General features: G+C 36.4%; 1 protein-coding gene across 3 annotated transcripts; it reads right to left on the bottom strand.

Moving 5' to 3' along the window:
• Positions 1–895: 895 nt before the first annotated feature.
• MHX (magnesium/proton exchanger) lies at positions 896–17321 on the bottom strand. Of its 3 annotated transcripts, XM_077372379.1 has the most exons (10): positions 17163–17321; positions 15366–15799; positions 13625–13800; positions 11848–11966; positions 11521–11681; positions 7646–7773; positions 4060–4276; positions 3833–3962; positions 1444–1547; positions 896–1096 (listed from the first exon to the last, which is right to left on the bottom strand). In XM_077372379.1, the coding sequence occupies exons 2-10, from the start codon at positions 15757–15759 to the stop codon at positions 987–989; spliced, it is 1539 nt and encodes a 512-aa protein (XP_077228494.1). In that variant the 5' UTR covers positions 15760–15799; positions 17163–17321; the 3' UTR covers positions 896–986. The 3 variants fall into 3 exon arrangements, with proteins under 3 accessions (XP_077228494.1, XP_077228420.1, XP_077228459.1); XM_077372305.1 differs by lacking the exon at positions 896–1096 and having other exon boundaries at positions 1138–1547; XM_077372344.1 differs by lacking the exon at positions 896–1096 and having other exon boundaries at positions 1138–1547; positions 15366–15820; positions 17163–17263.
• Positions 17322–18503: the final 1182 nt, after the last annotated feature.

The raw sequence follows: 18503 nt of genomic DNA, 5'->3' as shown, positions 1-18503 counted from the left end.
ACGTGTCTTCTTGCACACGTGTCGGTATTGCTAGGGACCATCGCATAAGGAATTTTGCGGCTGGGCAGCCACGTCAGATGAACTGAATGAATAAGACGATGTGCTGAAAACTGAGCCTCTCTGGCTGCTCTCTCATGCAACAGCCCAGCCGCAAAATGCCTTCTGCGATTGTCCCTAGCAAATCCCCTTATACTAATTCCTCTTACAATAAAATTATTTCAAGAAAACATCGATTAGGAAATATTTTGTTCTCTCTGAGAATATAAGTGAGCCCTAACAACCAAATAGAGAAAATCATTAATAAATATCTACCAATATTAACAAGAAAATAAATTACATTTTGGTTCTTGTTAACATTAAGTTCAGTACTTGAGTTTGCTTATCGGTACGCTGACCACTGAACCACAGTTCACAAATCAAGTAAAACATTACAAGGATCAATTTAATTTATTTCCTCTGTTGGAAGAAACATGGTATTATCAAGTTATAAAATATCGTTTTCAAAAATTTCTGGGAAGATTTCCATTTTTTTTAGGTTTTTATTGGGATAATATCAGAGAGGGTGAGCCTTGGCACAACGGTAAGGTTCCTCCATTGTGACCTGGTGGTCACGGGTTTGAGTCGCGGAAACAGCCTCTCTGCAAAGCAGAGGTAAGGTTGCGTACATCTAGCCCTCCCCAAACCCCGCAATGATGGGAGCCTCGTGCACTGGGCCGCCCTTAGGATAATATCAGGAAAATAACATAGAAATTAAATGAGCAGACGAAGGAAAGTTGAAAACAGATATATAAGACCAGTACTGAAATCTTATAAAAAATGAAGGCCTTTATGGCAAACTTTCATGAAATTTGAGGAAAATCTCACTCTATGAAGATATTGGGAGACAATATCAAGATTTGGAAAAATATGGTGGAAAGACCCATTTTAAAGTCTCAGATATTTCAGTATAACCAAGAACAAAATAACCCATGGAACAACATTAGCCACTATATATCAATATCTTCCTGAGTAACAATGTGATATACTACCTCCATAGCTCCATCATCTTTGCAATACCAAAAGCACTGATAAATCAAGTCATCCCAGTAGCAGTAACCTACAACAACCACCTTTTTTATTGTGAAAGAAATCACTATATTCTATTGAATTTCTCTCTATATTTGATATATAACAATAAAATTCCATACAGCCCAAGAAGAAAGGGCTTATTACAATGAATATAAAAAACAATAAGATATAGGGAAGAGAATCAAATAATACCAGAAACTCTAAGGGAGGACAAAACAATAAAAATAATCCATAGGAACATGAAGTAGATGCATGTCACCCAGGCCCACAGTCTTGGCCCTCCCAGTTCAGCGCCTAAAGTTAAACGCCTAAACACCAAAACACTGATGCAACCTATAGAAGTAATGAAGAAAATAAGCAAGGAGAAACTGAGACCTGCCGCATTCTGGATTTGCAGTGGTTCCCTATATGCAACGAAGTTGTATGCTGTGTTGATTAGCCACGGAACGCCAATACCCACGTAAATATTCACCGAGTTACTGCAAAGCATGAAACTCCATCACTAACTTTTAGTTTACACATCACTTCTTATAAAATAAAATAAAAACCCATCTCTTGATTGCTACAACATTGATCTCATTGAACTGAGGAGGGTTCCCTGATCAAGGAAACCCACATTCATGCTATTCAAAAGTCTGTCTTTCTTGGATGGTGATCAGAAAAGCTGATGGTTTTCAAATGCAACATTGAATAACATATCCATTACACTACTATGAAAATGATACATGAGCTGCCTTTTAAGTGTTTTTGACTAATTCATTTAACTCATTTTCCCAAAATACTCTGGTTTATTATGGAAGCAAACAATTGAAAATTTTAACACCACAGTTTTGTCGGCAAACAATTGAAAATTTTAACCCTACAATTTGAACAGTGCATGCAACATACTCATACCCACAAATGCATGAATGGACATTAAATTGGATGATTACATGGTCACAACATCCTTTCGAATACCAATTACCAAAGCATGAATTTCATTTGCAAACAAGTATGCAAAGTTGCATTGTGCAACCCAACAAGTACGTGTGTGTGTGTATATATACATGGATCGTGTCTGTATCATAAGCATGGATACTTGTAGTTGTAGACAAGGCCAAATGTCTGCATGTTGGCTATAAGATCAAATTCTAGTTGCCTCCTAGTTGTTGATGTAGTTTTGATCAATACAGTTCCTAGTATATGAACTCCAGTGACCTCAGTTCCTGCTAGAGTTTGTGTAAATATATGAATATGTTAAATGCCTTGTTTAGAGAGATTATTCAATGCTACTTAAATTATTAGAGAGGCATTTTCAGAATAGTGAAACTTACTACTACAATGTTTTGAATGCATATCTTCAAATCTATGGATAAAATAGAAAATCCTTAATGAGCTGTCCAAAAAGTTATTTATATACCCAAGGGGATCAAGCTGGCAATATCCGCTTTTTCAATTTGTAAGCTTTTAAATTTCACCTTGCTGGTTTTCTTCCTTTTCTCTTTTGAATGGTAAAAAATATCTTCTCTTTTTTAAATCCAGCAGTCCTTCCTATGTCCAACTTTTTCTTTGTCCTTCCACTCGTCATTTCCAGCTTAAAATTGAAGTTAGAACCTTCTATCGTTCCACTTATTCATTGGATTAAAAGGATTCAGTTTTCCATCATGCACAAAATTGGCCCAGATAAACAGTTCTCATAAAACGTATTTAACCACAGTTCAGATCTTTTGGTCCTTAAATATTACTCATTTTCCAGGAAAAATAAGTGAGGCAATCTACACGCCTATTACCATAAATGGCCCTTGGAGCACACTCATTTATAGTACATTAAATACTACTGTTAGGTTGGCCTAAATGAACTCTATTTCACAGCAAGCTAGTTTAAATCATAGTTACCAGGAACTTCCTAGTTGGATGGGAAGCTCACTTCGGAAGCTAAGTTCTTCTCGCTTCCCAAATTTAGGGGAAGCGAACGCTCCCTACGTGTTTCCACTTAATTAATAGTACCCTCTTAATTAAAAGTGTGCTTCCTATTTAGGCGATCATTTCTTAAAAGAATATTCTCCTTTCAATAAGCTGACATTCTTATTTAAAAGCATGGTTTTAAATTTCGGTGGGAATCGAAACCGAAATTTCGGTCGGAAATTTGGTCCGAAATTTTGACAAAATGCCATTTAAAAAAAAATGTCACAAAAGTTTGGAATTTCGGTCCGAAATTTTGAGACAAAATACCAAATTTTGGTCAGAAATTTCAGATTTCGGTGGGGTCCGAAATGGGTACCGAAACCGAAATTTAAAACCTTGTTTAAAAGAACATGTATTTAAAACTTGAAAACTCATTTTAAGTTTCATATGAAAATTAAGTGGAACTTTTTCCAAAAACTTAACATTAGATAAATATAAATAAAACATATGAAACTGTAAATTCATAAAACTAGTAATTCTAATTAGTCATGAAGTCTTCTTTTCTACTTGTAATCTTTACCTATATTAACCCTTCCACCCTAACCTACTACAATCCAACTCTTTCTATGTACTTTTTGTTTGACTCCAATGAGGCTTATTATATGATTCATGCTGACTTTCAAAGGCATCGCTTCTCGCACTCGCTTCCCACTTTGGCAACTATGGTTTAAATTCAATTATGGGCTAAAAAGCTAATAGGTAACATCCTTATTTAAAATAATAAGAACTGCTGAAATTTTCTCCCAATTGAATTCCTTTTTCCACCTAGGAGGATAGAATATACTATAAAATACTTAAAAAATCAGTTGAAGAATAGAACCTGCAAGTGATGTTTGCAATAGCAGAATCTGCAGTTGTTTGACGTTCGGCAGCAATCTTGCTCGCAACTAAATCTGGCCATGAGGTTCCACCGGCCAATGCCGTAAATGCTATGACATAAGCATCTATTCCTGCAAGAAAAATGTGAAACCATCTTAAATGTAAATTATGAGGTATTTACAATGGAGAAAAGTAGGTAGTTTAATTTTTTGCTGAGAAGGGACAAACCTGTAACACAGCTAATCAAATCCGTAATTTGTGTAACAATGTAAGCTATTCCACTAATGAAAATCAGGGAGCAGATAAAGGCAACCCATCCATGAGCAACATGATAAGGAGGCACAAAAGCAAATAAAATCCTCCAGGGTGCAAGGGTCGCGTGCCAAAAAATTCTTGCCATTTGTAAGAAGAGATTGTTCATCTTTTTTGATTCAGTGCTCTTCAACTGTTCAAGAGATACAACAATAAGAGGTTAACTGATGACTTCATTCATAATTGTGAATATATTCAATTAGAATACCAGTGAGACAAACATAATACGGTGGAATTATTCGATAAGTTTGTTAAGCATACCCCAAGAAATGCTTCCTGGGATTAGATAGAAGCTATACATAAGCATAAGTGAAAATAAAAACAAGTTCGTAAATTTTTTCCATCTTTTCAATCAACAATACAAAGTACAGACTGAAACAGTTTCATTTTATCAGAGCTAATGGAAAAGATTTGACATTACAAAATCATGTTTTCCATCTTTTCCATTTGTATTACAAAATAAGATTTGAAAAGGGAAAACCATAAAAATATAATGTGATTCTAAGAATCTAGTGAGAAGAAGAATTTTGTTTGACGTGCAAACATATCACAAGATTTTCGTAAGGGTTTCGTCGCATCACTAATTTTCTAAATTTTAACACTGCATCTCTTTCGCAATAGTTTCCCTAGAAAAATGAGAAAAAATAAAATAACAATCTCTTGAGAGTTATGCACACTAAGAAACTAGTAAATGAGATTTATCACTATACTGTCCTTGGTCACCAATTCCGTTCCGCTCTTGATGGAATTTCTGAAACCTTCCACTTTGGGAAGGAAACCAGAGTACAAATTGTAGATGCATGTACCAGCCTGTGTTTTGGTTGGTTTAGGATATTTTGGATTGTTCTGGTAATTCCGGCTGGTTAGGTTTGTTCCTGTCATCCACTATAACTTAAAACGGCATTGTAGATGCATTGTACCAGCCATTGAGACTTTGAGCAGCATCTTTAGCCGTGGAATTTTTTAAGTTATAGTGGGTATTAAGCTGGAAAAAACCCACTATGGTGGGGAACAAACCTACCATAGTGGGTTTAGGCTGCTCAAAGTCTTTTTAGGTTATAGTCGGCATTAGAGTCTTTTCCTATCAAAATCACTTAAGTTCTTTGAGTTGTGAGTGTTTTAAATAGGCCCCATGCATATATTGCAGTAATCTTAAGTGGGGAGCAAGTCTTTAGGTCATTAGAGGGTATTTTGGTCCAAAAGTGTTGGGCTTTTGTTTAGGGATAAGTTATTGATTTCGTTAGCAATGCCTTCATGATCAAAAGTATGCATAATCAGCATATCAAATCCATTTGTTGGAATGGCTTTATGAAAGTCAAGTATCTTAAGGGTGGAAGCTTCTATCTTACTGAAAGGAAAACATGTGATTCCAAGCAATGGAAGGATTTGATTCTGATGAAAGATGAGTAGATTAGTAACAGTAGATGGATCATAGGGAAATGTAAACTTTCCTTTCGAATGGAAAAATGGTTTGGTAATTACCCATTGATTAATCAGGTTTCCAATTGAGAGTAGTTAAATCCGAAGTTATTGGTCAAGGGTCTTATCAATGAAGTTGGAGTGTGGAATCTTTCTCAGGTAGACCATAATATTTCGCAAGGAATTGTTAATGCCATTAAAGCATCCATGACATTAGACTCCTAATAAATCGGGCGACTTCACTACTAAATCAGCGTGAAATATAGTGCGGACTAAATTTCCTAAGAGAAGGTGGTCAACATGCATTTGGAAGGATCTTTCAATGAAAAATGGATGCTTCAATAGAAAGTTTTTATGAATGCAATCCATGCTAATGGCCGATTGAAGAATATACCAATTCCTCTTCCTTCCAAGTATGTGTCGTGCTATGCCTACGGAAGAGGATTTGAATCATGTAATTATTGACACCGATGTAGTGAGAGCTATATGGTATCATTTTTCTACTTATGTTGGGGTGCCTCTCAAAAACCAATCCATTATTTCTAGGCTTCTTCAGTGGTTAAAGCTATCCAAGAGGAAAAGTAAGTCAACTTTCATAACCTGGGAGATAACGCATGGAGGGTTCCTCTAGGCCAATCAGTTAATTAAAAATGTGACTACCTGGGGGAAAACGCTTGCCAATTCATTCTCTCCATCTTCGGATTGCTCTTCCTGGGAAGAGATAGCTCTTGGCAACATTGTAATATTTCCTAAACCATCGAAAAGCCTTAGAGTTACTCGTGTGTGCTAGGAAAGGCCCAAGCTTGGTGAGCTAAAATTAATTATTGATGGGGTGTAAAAGGACAATCCTCGATTATCTGTGGTGGTGGGAAGCAATATCCAGGCGGAAGCTAGAAGCATTCTTGATGGGTTGTAAAACCTTTGGATTCTTGAATGTTTGGGTGGAATCAAATAGCAAGGTCTTAATTGGCATGATCGTTTCTAACAAGGATCCTCCTCAGTCGATTAAATACTGTTGACAAGAGCTTTACTCTCTTACCCTTGATTTGAAGCCTAAAATGACACATCAGTTCGTAGAGGGTAACCAGGTTGCAGATCACCTTGCTAACTATGCTTGTAAGTTTACAAAAATAATGTTTTTGGACATTGGAGAGATCTTTCTACATTGGCTAAAGGTGTTCAGAGATGTGATTTCTTGAAAATCACCAGCATTCGTAGGAAGTAAGATAGCGGGTTGTTTTTTTGTATTAGTTTTGTGGATCTGGAGGTAATTTGCGCTCCCTAACTCTCTCTCTCTCTCTCTCTCTCTCTCTCTCTCTCTCTCTCTCTCTCTCTCTCTCTCTCTGTATTCTTTTATCATATCAATAAAATTCAAGGTGCCAGCCCGGATTCCTAGATAAATTTCAGGTTAAAGAAACACTGATGAGAAACAAAAGTACTAGTGAAGTGTGGGCAAAATGAAAATTTCCGTGTTTCGAGGTTTGATTTGGAATCAATTAAAAGATATTAGCATTGTGCAGCTTAACTACCAAAAATAGGAAAATGGGATTAGCCCTGGGGCCCCAGCCATGAAGAGATTGCATTGTCTATCTTTCATGGTCCATGCAATATGCTGGCATAACTTTCAATGTTCCACTGGTGAGATTATGAAGTGTGTTAATTGTCCGATCAAGAACAAAGATGTAGAGTGATATTGCTCAGGAGATTAATATCTTGTGAAGCCCACGGCTTACTTTTTAAGATATCAGGGGCAGAAGTTTTAGGTGACCTCAATCCCAGTCTTGGGGATTGATGTCCTTGCTACCAAAGCCACTGCATAATCACTGCAGGTGTTTCAGTGGTTAGAGGCCTTATGGTTGAATCTGTGGGGTATACCCAGACCATTTAAGAATCAGTTTTCATGTTATTATAAACAATGGAAAAGATCAGATATTACAGGATAGTATTTTCCATCTCTTCAACCTAGATTTCAGGCAATAAAAACAATTGAAATGCCACACACTACACAATAATTCTGGGTTTAAAGTTATGCTGTTGTCTAATTAAAGATTAACCAAAAATTGAAACAAAATAAGAGCGATACCATTACTGCATCTAGAAACTGTTGTCTCCAAGCTGAGAGCACAAGGAAATTTTCTACAATTTTCTTGCCAGAAGTTTGGTTGGATGGTTCTGTCAAGTCACTATCTGGCACATTCTGATAGGCCGGACCTACAAAAGTTTACTTTTTGAAATTAAGATGTGCTAAGACTCAAAATTAGTAGTAATGATGAAAGAAATGCATAGAAAATCCCCACAACATTTAGGTAATATCAAATGGGGAAGCCTAGAAAACCGCATAACGCAGGAACTGTAAATTTCTGATTTGCAGAAACTGCAAATTTTTTATTTCTTATCATCTCAGCTACTATTTCTTCATTTTTCATTAGTATAAATATATAGTAAAAAATATCAATTCAGTGATGTCATGATGTAAATTTTAAAGCTAAAAGAATTTTTTTGAATGATTTTATAAAATTTAATTCGTCGACAGCAGGGTACGAACCTAATCAAGGTAAAAGAAATTGAAATCTACTAATCATTTGGAAAAAGTTCATAAGAAACAGACGAATTGCATGAAGGGAAGTGATACGCCCCCTTTCTTCCCCGTGCCATACCCTTTTCTTCGGGGTTTGGTGAACCAACCGGTTGCTCCTCTAGTTGAAGTCTCGAGGGGCCACCCTCGTAGTGTAGTAAGAATTGTCATAAATACTGTAAAGTATAAAAGATAAATAACACCTTTCTCCAACAGCTTAAGCTTTTGGAGAAGTTGGTTAGTTAACATGGTATCAGAGCCAAAGGTCTCGAGTTCAAACCTCCCGATAGCAAAACTCCACATGCGATGGTCGGGACCACATGTGCCACGTGTTTGCCAAGTGGGCCACACGTGCGGGGGAGTGTTAAAGTATAAAAGATAAATAACGCCTTTCTCCAACAGCTTAAGCGTTTGGAGAAGTTGGTTAGTTAACAAATACTATAGAGGGGGTTGGCCCGGGGAAGAAAAGGGGGTGAATCTATAATTTCCCTAATAATAATAATAAGAAGAAGAAGAAGAAGCTTTTTTTATCTATCTATCTAACCATTCAAAATAATAATAATAATAATAATAATAAGAAGAAGAAGAAGAATTATAATATTATTAAAACAACGACAGGCCGACAGCAACAACAACAACAAAAATTGGTATTTTGCTTTTCCATGTTATCTAGTTCAAGAAGCACTAGTTCTAGATTGACTTAGAAGAGAAATACTTACATAATTACAAGTGCACTAAATTGACAGAAAATCAATAGAGCTCGATGCAGCTAGAGATGCAAGTAAATGGTTACTGATAGCTCCAATGATGCGGAGATTAAAACAAAATACAGTTAGAGGAAGCGGTTAAGAATGATTTATCTGAATACAATAGAGATCAAATGCGATATGGACTTCTAGACAGGTCTTATCCACTGGTGTGTTAAAAATAAATATTTCTTGAGTAAAGTTACGACTGCAGAACATCTGCGACTTATATACATGTAAGAATCTTTGTAAACAAATGTATATATTCATAACAACTTTAGCGTATACAGAAAGGCAGAACGCTGTGGAAGATGTGTCTCCTGGCCTCATGGTGGTTCTTGTGGAAAGAGAGGAATGCTCGTATCTTTGAAGGGAAGGCTAGATCTCCCTATTGGATTTATATTCAGTTGATAGCTGCGGTCATATCCTGGGCTCGAAGCCTTCCCCTGTTTCGTTTTGTTTCAGCTTTCGACCTCTGGGAAGGATGGTCAATCATATGCTTGGAATCGGCTACCAAAGTGAAAATCCTCCCCTCCTGAATTCCTCCTCCTCCGGGGTCCCTGAAACTTAACTTTGACGGATCGTCTATCGGCAATCCAGGAATGGCAGGAGTAGGGGGGTTATGTAGAAACCACAAAGGGGAAGTCCTCTGGGCCTACTCGGGGCCTATCGGAGTGGCAGACTCAAACGAGGCAGAGGTCCGAGCCGTTCATAGCGGGCTTCTCTCGATGCCTCGTCTAGAGTGCGACAAAATTATCGTCGAAGGGGATTCCTTAAATGTTATTCGCTGGCTTTCGGGTAACGCTTCTCCCCCTTGGCGATTTTTGCCTCTCTTAGAGGAAATAGAGGACAGAGCTAAGGGCTCCTCAATAGTTTTTCGCCATGTCAGGAGATCAGCCAATGCGGAAGCAGACACCCTTGCCAAGAAAGGAGTCTTTCGGGCCGCGTTTGAGTTCTTTGACTATCTACCTCCTTGAATTATTGTACTGCTATCTTTGTATTATCTTTGTTCCTTCAGGACCACCTCGGTTCTGTTTTTACATATATATATATATATATATATATATTATGTTGCCCTTTTAAAAAAAAAACAACTTTAGCGTATACAATTAGATAGGAATATGCCTTCATAATCCTTGGCCAATGTACAATACACAAGGGGTATTCTTGTAATTGGCTCAAGGGAATGCTATAAATGAGGGAAGAGACAAGTCATGGAGGTGACTTTTAATCTCCATTCTCCATTTTCATTTGCAAGTACACTTCGAAACCCACCAACCCTCCATTTCTACATCATTGAAACCCACCTCTTCCATTAGGGATCCCAAACCCTTCCAAACACATAGATCTCCACAATTGAAACTCCAGATCTACCCCCAAAACCTATAGATCTACAACCAAAACCCCTAGATCTACACCTCAAATTTCTAGACCTACTCGTCGGAACATTAGATCTACCCCTCCATACCATAGATCCACATCCTCTAACACTTGATCTAACCATTAATCTCCTAGATCTCGATTCCAGTGCTCTCAATCTAGCCTCTCCTACGCCCCTATCATAGATCTGAGCAACTCTATTTCCACAGCTCTCTTCTTGATCTTCCATTTGAAATCCTATTAGCCCCTACCTAGCCACTTGAAAACAACACTCAAACCTTATTTCTCCCATCCATTCTTCTTTCACATCGATTCCCACTCGACACACTCTTTCCATTCCCTTTTCTTTGTTTCTTTCTCTTACATATTGCTTGGCCCATAAATTATGCATTGGATTTCTTATGTTTCTTAATAACTTTGAATAAAAGCAGCAACTTGCTCATGATTGTATGTGAAAAAATCGATAAGAATGTTGAGTTCAGCTCCTTCACAATGCAAGTGGCTGTTATGATCAATTACGCGACATTAAGAACGCAAATATTCAGCAATTAGATATCTTGTGGCTAACTGTTATCTCTCAAGGTCTTTCGAGTTCTTTACCTCTTACAAACTCCAACTTGGTCAAGGACACTGTGAAACAACCAATTACTCCAAAAGATTAAGCTGATGGGAACGCGTTATTTAATCTTTTATACTTTAACACTCCACATGTGCCACGTGTAGGCGAACCCTTAAAAGTGGGGCCACATGCGAGAGGGAGTGTTGAGGTATAAAAGATTAAATAGAGCCATCTCCAATAGCGAGTAACTGGTAGTTTCATATGGTATCAGGGTTCAAACTTCCTTGAGATCAATATCCACATGTGATGACCAACCCAAAAGAAGGGGCCACATGTGCCACGTGTAGGCCAACCCTTAAAAGAGGGGACACATGTAAGGGGGAGTGTTAAAGTATAAAAGACTAAATAACGCCTTCTCCATCAGCTTAAGCTTTTGGAGTAACTGGTTGTTTCACAGACACCAACACAATTTATTCTTCATATGTGGATCTTTTTGGAGTTTAAGCACGCCATCTAAGGAGCTGATAAAACCCGTTAAGTAACAACTTCCCTTATTATTATTATTATTATTATTAGGATCACTCCTGCATTTCTTATTTGACCATGAGCTAAAAGCACTGCCTGAGTAGATAAACTAATATGAAATTCTGTAGTATTTACATTCCTTGAGTTAAAAAGGGCCTCGGAATATTGAGTACCTGCATTCATTTTAGAATGGATAGAAAAAATATCAACAATGCTTTGGTCGTGCTCTTCATCCACCTGAAGTATCCCAGAGCACTCCTGGTACTCCCCATCACCAGGTTTAAGTAACATAGACTCTTCTGGAACCCATTCTTTTGGCCTCACAGTTCTTTCCCTGAGTAACCACGAAAGAGTGTAACACATTATAGAGGCTACAGATCCTATTGAATAGACGACCCTATTGACTGTAATTAACTAAAATAAGTATAGGTCCAGATATTAATCAGATGGGAAACCTTAAATGAAGGTCGCAAAATTAAAAATTAGAAGAGAAGCAATACAATGGAAGAGATAAATAGGGCCAACGCTTGTCTTGAGCATATGCATGTAGCAGTAGTAATCCAAATTGAAACACAGTCAGTAAAGCCTCCCACAGAGTAACCACATTCGGGGTCCATATCTACAAAGTATTAAGCAATTTGATTAGAAAGTTATTCCAGTCTTCCAGACATGTGCAAGTATAATAAAGATAAACTTGATACTCTTTTATTGGACGCCGTCATAAATCAAGGGAGCATAAGTGAACAGGCTGAACATGTGTATACTCACTCAACTCAACTCAACCAGGCTTTTGGATGCTCCAGTGAGAAGAAGTGACTCGTGCCAAGCTAATGGAGTAAAAAGAGGTAGGGGCCGACCGAAAACAACATGGGTAGGAACAATGAGGAAAGACTTGAGGGCTAGGAATTTAACAGAGAACATGACCTTGGATAGGATAGAATGGAAGAAATTGATCCATGTAGACAGAAATTACACACTGTCTGCTAACTTTGAGATGTGGGTTGTCTTGGTTTGATATGTTACAAACACAAAGAACTCCAGCTTATGACAGTTATGTGACTTTATATAAAATCCAAAAACTGTTCTCCATAATTGAAAAAGAACTTTGCAAGACTTTATGTAAAATCCAAAAACTGTTCTCCATAAGTCTTGCAACTGTCATAAAGCCTTGGATTTTGTGAGAAAGTCTAAAAATGAAATTTCGGAATTTCGATGAACTGACTTCATGTAAATTTCGTTTCGGCCGTGGCCGAAACTGAAATATTTTGGCCAATTCGTTCCATTTCGGCCGAAATTTAAAACCATGGGTATATAACAAATTCTTACTTCCACGAAGACAACTATGTAAACACTGGCATTCTATTACAGTATCGAAGCAACTAAGCAGAATTCCCTTGATAAATTCAACCCATTTTGGGGTTCAACTAAAAAATTATGCTTATATTACTGTATTAGCTTCCACCTAAGCTAAAAATATGATTCTTCGCTTATATAATAAAATGAAACGATGCCAGCATCATCTGATTCACAAATTGATGCATACTAAATGAGTCGGTAAGCACATAAATCCTAATTTTTCTTACTGCATGTGTTCAAAAGGTAATCCTAATTTTTCTTACTGCATGTGTTCAAAAGGTAAAATAAGTATCCAGATTCCGGTAAACAATACACAATTTGCAAGAGGATCCATAATACACATCTTTCAATAGTGTGAAAGGAGTGTATCAACGTCATTTAACATTCAAAGTGGAGGGGTTTGATTATGGGAAAATGGTTATGAACATCTTATGGAAACTGATAAACAATGGAAATTGTTTTCTCTGGACAATGGTTCGAAATATCGTTATCATTTGGTAATGGTTGGAGGCCAAAGCGATATGTATTGGTCGTACCAGTGACACGTAGGATCCATATCTTAGTTATCGATTTCGTTTCCTTCGCCGTTTCATTTTGGTCAGTGTAACAGAACATTTCAGGGTTCATTTCGGGAAAGAAGCTACGACTGAAGAAATTTTCTTAATAGTTAAATTTTTTTTTTAAATCTAAAATATCAAAAATTACTAAAAATTGGAACAACATGGTCATCATCTGCAACCCATGGCATCACATGCAAAGATCCGACATTTACCTAATGGAAAATGCCTGTGTTGACCAATGACTAATTAAATGAAAAAAATTTAGAAACCAAATTGTGGATACAATATATAGATTGGACGTGAGTTATGCAATTATTGGGTTATTATTAAAATAATTGGAAAAGATATATCGAAGAATTACCTCTAGAATGATGTAAAGCCAAATGTAAGCCCAAAATGACCAAAAAAGCTCTACCAGCCAAACGCCTATATCTGATATCTTTTTCAATTGTCCTGCTTTTGGAACCACTACACAAACAGCATGGATAGGGAATAGATCGAATGCAGCAGAACCAACAAGTGTCCCCGGACCCAAACCTATAGTAGATTAATTGGATACAATGAGCCACACTCAGAATATAAATGACACTCCATATTTATGAGACACAATAAGAATATAAATGGCACTCCATATTTATATAAAAGTAGACTAATTGAGTTATTCCCAACCAAAAAGAATGACAATGCTTTAGGATAAAATCCACGGTTAGAAGCTAGAATCACTACAAGATAGCATGATGAGAATGTAATAGAATATAAAATAAGCTGAATGAATCACAAAAAAGATACAGTAGCAGAATAATTCATTTTTTTGCACATATGGTAAAGAGTTTCTGTGATTAGGGAGAGTGCGTGATTAGGGATATAACTGTAATTTTTTGTTATATATATATATATATATATATATATATATATATATATATATATATATATATATAGGTTTCATTCCATTCAAATGAGACTACAAGCTCCTTGATTCAGGTGTCTTTACAAAATTAACATGGAATCAGAACAAGGCTACACAAACTGATTTTCTCTCTAATTGAAAGGTAAGATACTATATTGCTATCTATCTCATTCAAAACCCTATATTCTTTCTCATTTACAACCCTATATTCTTTCTACCTCTTATATCTCATACAATTGAAATCCCCTATCTTGTCTTCCTCTTTTCCCTAAACTATAGATCCATAGTGAATCTCCATTCGCTCATCCGAAAACCCTAAATCCCCTTGACATCCATCAAACCTCATTCAAAACCATAAATTCCCTTTCCCATCCATTAAATCACATTTGACACCCTTTAATAATACTTTTCTTTCTTCCAACCTAAATCCACCCGTTTTCTCACCAATCAAAACTTCTGTAGTGAGATCTCTCTCCATCGCATTATCTCCTTATTCACTCTCTTTGAAAACCATTGTTTCACTTGCTTTCTTTTCTCAAAACCCAAATTACATCTCTCTTCAAGGCAAGAGTTAGAGATTAGAAGGAAATCACAACTCATTAGGTGAAAATCGCAACCCATAATGACTAGCTCATTAGTCTCTAAAACCATGGAAACTCTCCAAAAGCCTACAAAATAGGACCAAGTATCCACGGTTGATAGCTCTTATTCCTAACCCAAATGCTAATCATTAGGATAATAGTTTCAACATTGCGGATCCGATATAACCAAAGACCTATTAAAGGTTTGATAGCCCTTATTATGGACCTTTGGTGACATAAGTTACAGCGATTGTAAACAATATACAGGTTCGAGTAATAATGACGCACACATCCTAACCAAATCCACATTCTTAATATTTCATAATCAGTCCCAGTCTAAATCTGTTAGAGATGTTTCAGAAGAGAGGAGATTGGAATGGAAAAATATAAATCCAACTCAACTAAGCTTGTGTCCCAAACTAGTTGGGGTCAGCTAAATGAATCCTTTAGAAAATTTTCAACTAATGGGACAAATTCTAAAGCTTTAAACATGATGCATATATGTAAGAAAAGAAAGACCACTCATTCCTTTCAATATTAACTAAAAAGTGATAAGGAATAAAAGCAGCAATGATGCTTTAAAATAAAAATACCAAAAGAAAAGGAGCACAAACCTCCGGCATATCGTTGACCAAGGTTTCTGAAGGCATCTATTGTGGCTAAAGAGATTTGTGGAAAGCTTGTCCCAAATGCCAGTAGTGTAATGTCTGCTATTGTATAGTTCCATACCTTTTTGTGTGTAATCAATGGTTCATTTGTGTGGGGATCTATCACCACAACCTTCCGAGTTTGTTTAACAACATTCTCCATTGACCGGAAAAAACGAGCAGTTATAGCTGATAAGCCTATGAAACAATAGGCAAGACCAAGAACATATAGGAAAGTTCGTAACCCATTTCCGAGGACAGTTTCACCATGAAAAAGCAAGTAACTTTCACATATTTCATGTGATGAAATCGGGGAAATTCCAAGTATGCTTTCTGTGAGGTGCTTATGCTTCGATGCCATCTTCTTACATCTTCAATTTGCAGATAGGATCGCGATAGTCCTAGAGAAGTAGTAGATTGGCCTGAATTAATGAAATGAAAATCATGCAATATATAGCCAAACCACATAGAAACACACAGATTCAAATCGCAACAAACTCAAACATATAACAACTGGTTTTTTTTTTGCTTTGCTAGATAATTAAAGTGATGCTTCAGTATCATGCAAAAAAGTTTCTCTACTTATTTATACAGTTAAAATTGAAAGTTAATGAAATGAATAAACTATTAGCAAATAGGAACAATCCCAGAACTCCAATCTGTATTTGGGTCAAAATGTACAAAGGCGCGCACACTCTTTCTATCGAGGACTTAAATAGAAACGTGTTTCCAATGTATTGTCATGTTTCTAAAATATGCATGTATGTATGTTTCTTTTTTTTAATGGTAAATTCATATATACACACACACACACACACACACACAGAAGGTTTTAAATTGTCATCGAAACCAAGTCCAAGCAGAAATCAAACACGTACTTCCATTGTACTAAATTAAAATCTCTATAAAAAAAAAAGAGCTACAATCCTTGGATATTGACAATTTTTAAAAAAAATACAAAGAGGGGGAAAAGAACCCTAGGAATATTAATAATTTAATACCCATACTTCTATTGTCCTAAATTAAAATATCTATAAAAATAGAGCTACAATCCTTCGATATTGACAACTTAAAAACAAATACAGAGAGAAGAAGAAAAAGCCCTAGAATCTCAATACACATAGTTCAATTGTACTAAATTAAAATCTCTATATCGATAATGACGACTTAAAAAACAAATAGTAAGAGAGGAAACAAGAACCCTAGGAATCTCGATACACATAGTTCTATTGCACTAAATTAAAATATCTATAAAAATAGAGCTACAATCCTTCAATACTGACAACTTAAAAAAAATTACAATTAAAATCTCTATAAAAATAGAGGTACAATTCTTTGATATTGACAACTTGAAAACAAATATAAAGACCAAAAAAAAACCCTAGGAATCCCAATACACACACTTCTATTGTACTAGATTAAAATCTCTGTAAAAATAGAGCTACAATCCTTCAATATTGACAACTTAAAACAAAATCAAACAGGAAAAACCCTAGAAATCTCAATACACATATTTCCATCTTACTAAGTTAAAATCTCTATAAAAAACAGAGCTACAATCCTTCCACATTGACAACTTAAAAACAAATGCAAAGAGAGGACAAAGTACAATGTACAAACCCTAGGAATCTCAATGCAAAGTCGAAAAAAAAAATCATCAGATAAAAAAACTCGTACAAAGTTCTCATAAATTTCAAAACCGAACAATCAAGAAAAAATCAAATAAGTGCAAAAAGAAGATCTGAGAGTAATGGAGGAGTTTACCGGTGAAGAGATTCCGGTGCCGGAATCCGATTACTGTCGGAATTCCGACGAGGAGTTCTGGAAATGGAAGAGGAGATGTTCCCGATTACTGTGATTAAAATAGTCTAAAGTGCGAGTACTTGTTAAAGGACATGGCCACGTACCAATGGCCCACACCATTGGATGATCCAAACCGTCCAATAGATGGCCACAGCCTAAATAGGTTGTGCCTCAAAAATCATTTACATAGGTTGATCCTAACCCTCCGATCTGAATGTTAGAGGGTTGATCATATCCATCTATAGATCGGAGGGTTAGGATCGACCTATGGAAATAATTTTTGGGGCACAACCTATTTAGGTTGTGGCCCATCCAATGGACGGTTTGGATCATCTTATGGTGCGGGCCATAACGTACTTTTAATAAAGTGAGAGTGCCCAAAATCTGGGTTATGATATTGGCACTCCCTTTTTTATATCGTCCCTCCTTTTTACTTTAGTGTTTTTGCAAATTAAGGCTTATACTTTGCTTTATTTGCAAAAATAGTCTTCTAGTTTGAAAATTTACAGTAGAGTCAACGCATTTGCGGGAATTTTCAAAGGGATTTGCTAGGGTCCTTTTGTCTCCATTCACGAGGTAGATGCTATGACATGCAACACACCAGCCACAAAATGCCTTTTGCGATGGACGCTAGCAATTCCCATTTCTTTATATGTAAAAAGATTATAACTGTTAGAGTAATTAGGTCAAGCAAGAGATTGCTTGAAGCATTACACCCAAGATATCTAATTTGGAATACCAAGTTTGTTGCCTCCGGCCCCTATATATATTAGATACACTAGGGTTTTAATAGGTTAGTGGGCTCTAGCCCAAATAGGCCCACTACACCGGTCCATTATCTTATTGGGCTTATATTAGAACATATATGGGTTATATTATATACCCAACAATAACTACCTTGTAAAAAGACCAAAATACTCATAATGCTTAGTCATAAGTTTTGATAGCGTGGGCCCCACCTACTCAACTCAAACACATGCATTGGGTAGGGCCTATCACCATGGTTTTAAATTTTGACCGAAATTTTGAATTTCGGTGAGGACCGAAACGAAATGGTACCGAAACTGAAATTCCCGAAATTTACCAAATTTTGTTTGAAATTTTGGCGAAATTGATATAAAAATAATAATATTTTATTGCGTCAAACAATTTCAAATGAAATTTCGGGTGAAATTTCAAAATTTCATCCCAAAAATCCGGAATTTCGTGCGCGTGTAACAGATTTTACCCGAAATTTTGGTTTCGGATAAGTCCGAAATTTTAGCTGAAACCGAAATTTAAAACCATGCCTATCATTTTACC

This window comes from Tasmannia lanceolata, unplaced genomic scaffold, assembly GCF_043159265.1.
Source record: "Tasmannia lanceolata isolate RefF3 unplaced genomic scaffold, GAP_Taslan_0.1 ptg000002l, whole genome shotgun sequence".
NCBI lineage: Eukaryota > Viridiplantae > Streptophyta > Magnoliopsida > Canellales > Winteraceae > Tasmannia > Tasmannia lanceolata.
The sequence above is the reverse complement of the archived record's forward strand: the minus strand, read 5'-3'. Positions and strand labels throughout refer to the sequence as shown.

Excerpts from the sequence above, each read along its gene's own strand:
- MHX (XM_077372305.1), bottom strand. The coding sequence starts at position 15,759 with ATGGCATCGAAGCATAAGCACCTCACAGAAAGCATACTTGGAATTTCC. Across the intron at positions 13,801-15,365 it reads TGGTCAACGATATGCCGGAG|GTTTGGGTCCGGGGACACTT; the intron begins GTTTGTGCTCCT and ends AATCTACTATAG. Across the intron at positions 7,774-11,520 it reads CCATTCTAAAATGAATGCAG|GTCCGGCCTATCAGAATGTG; the intron begins GTACTCAATATT and ends AAACTTTTGTAG.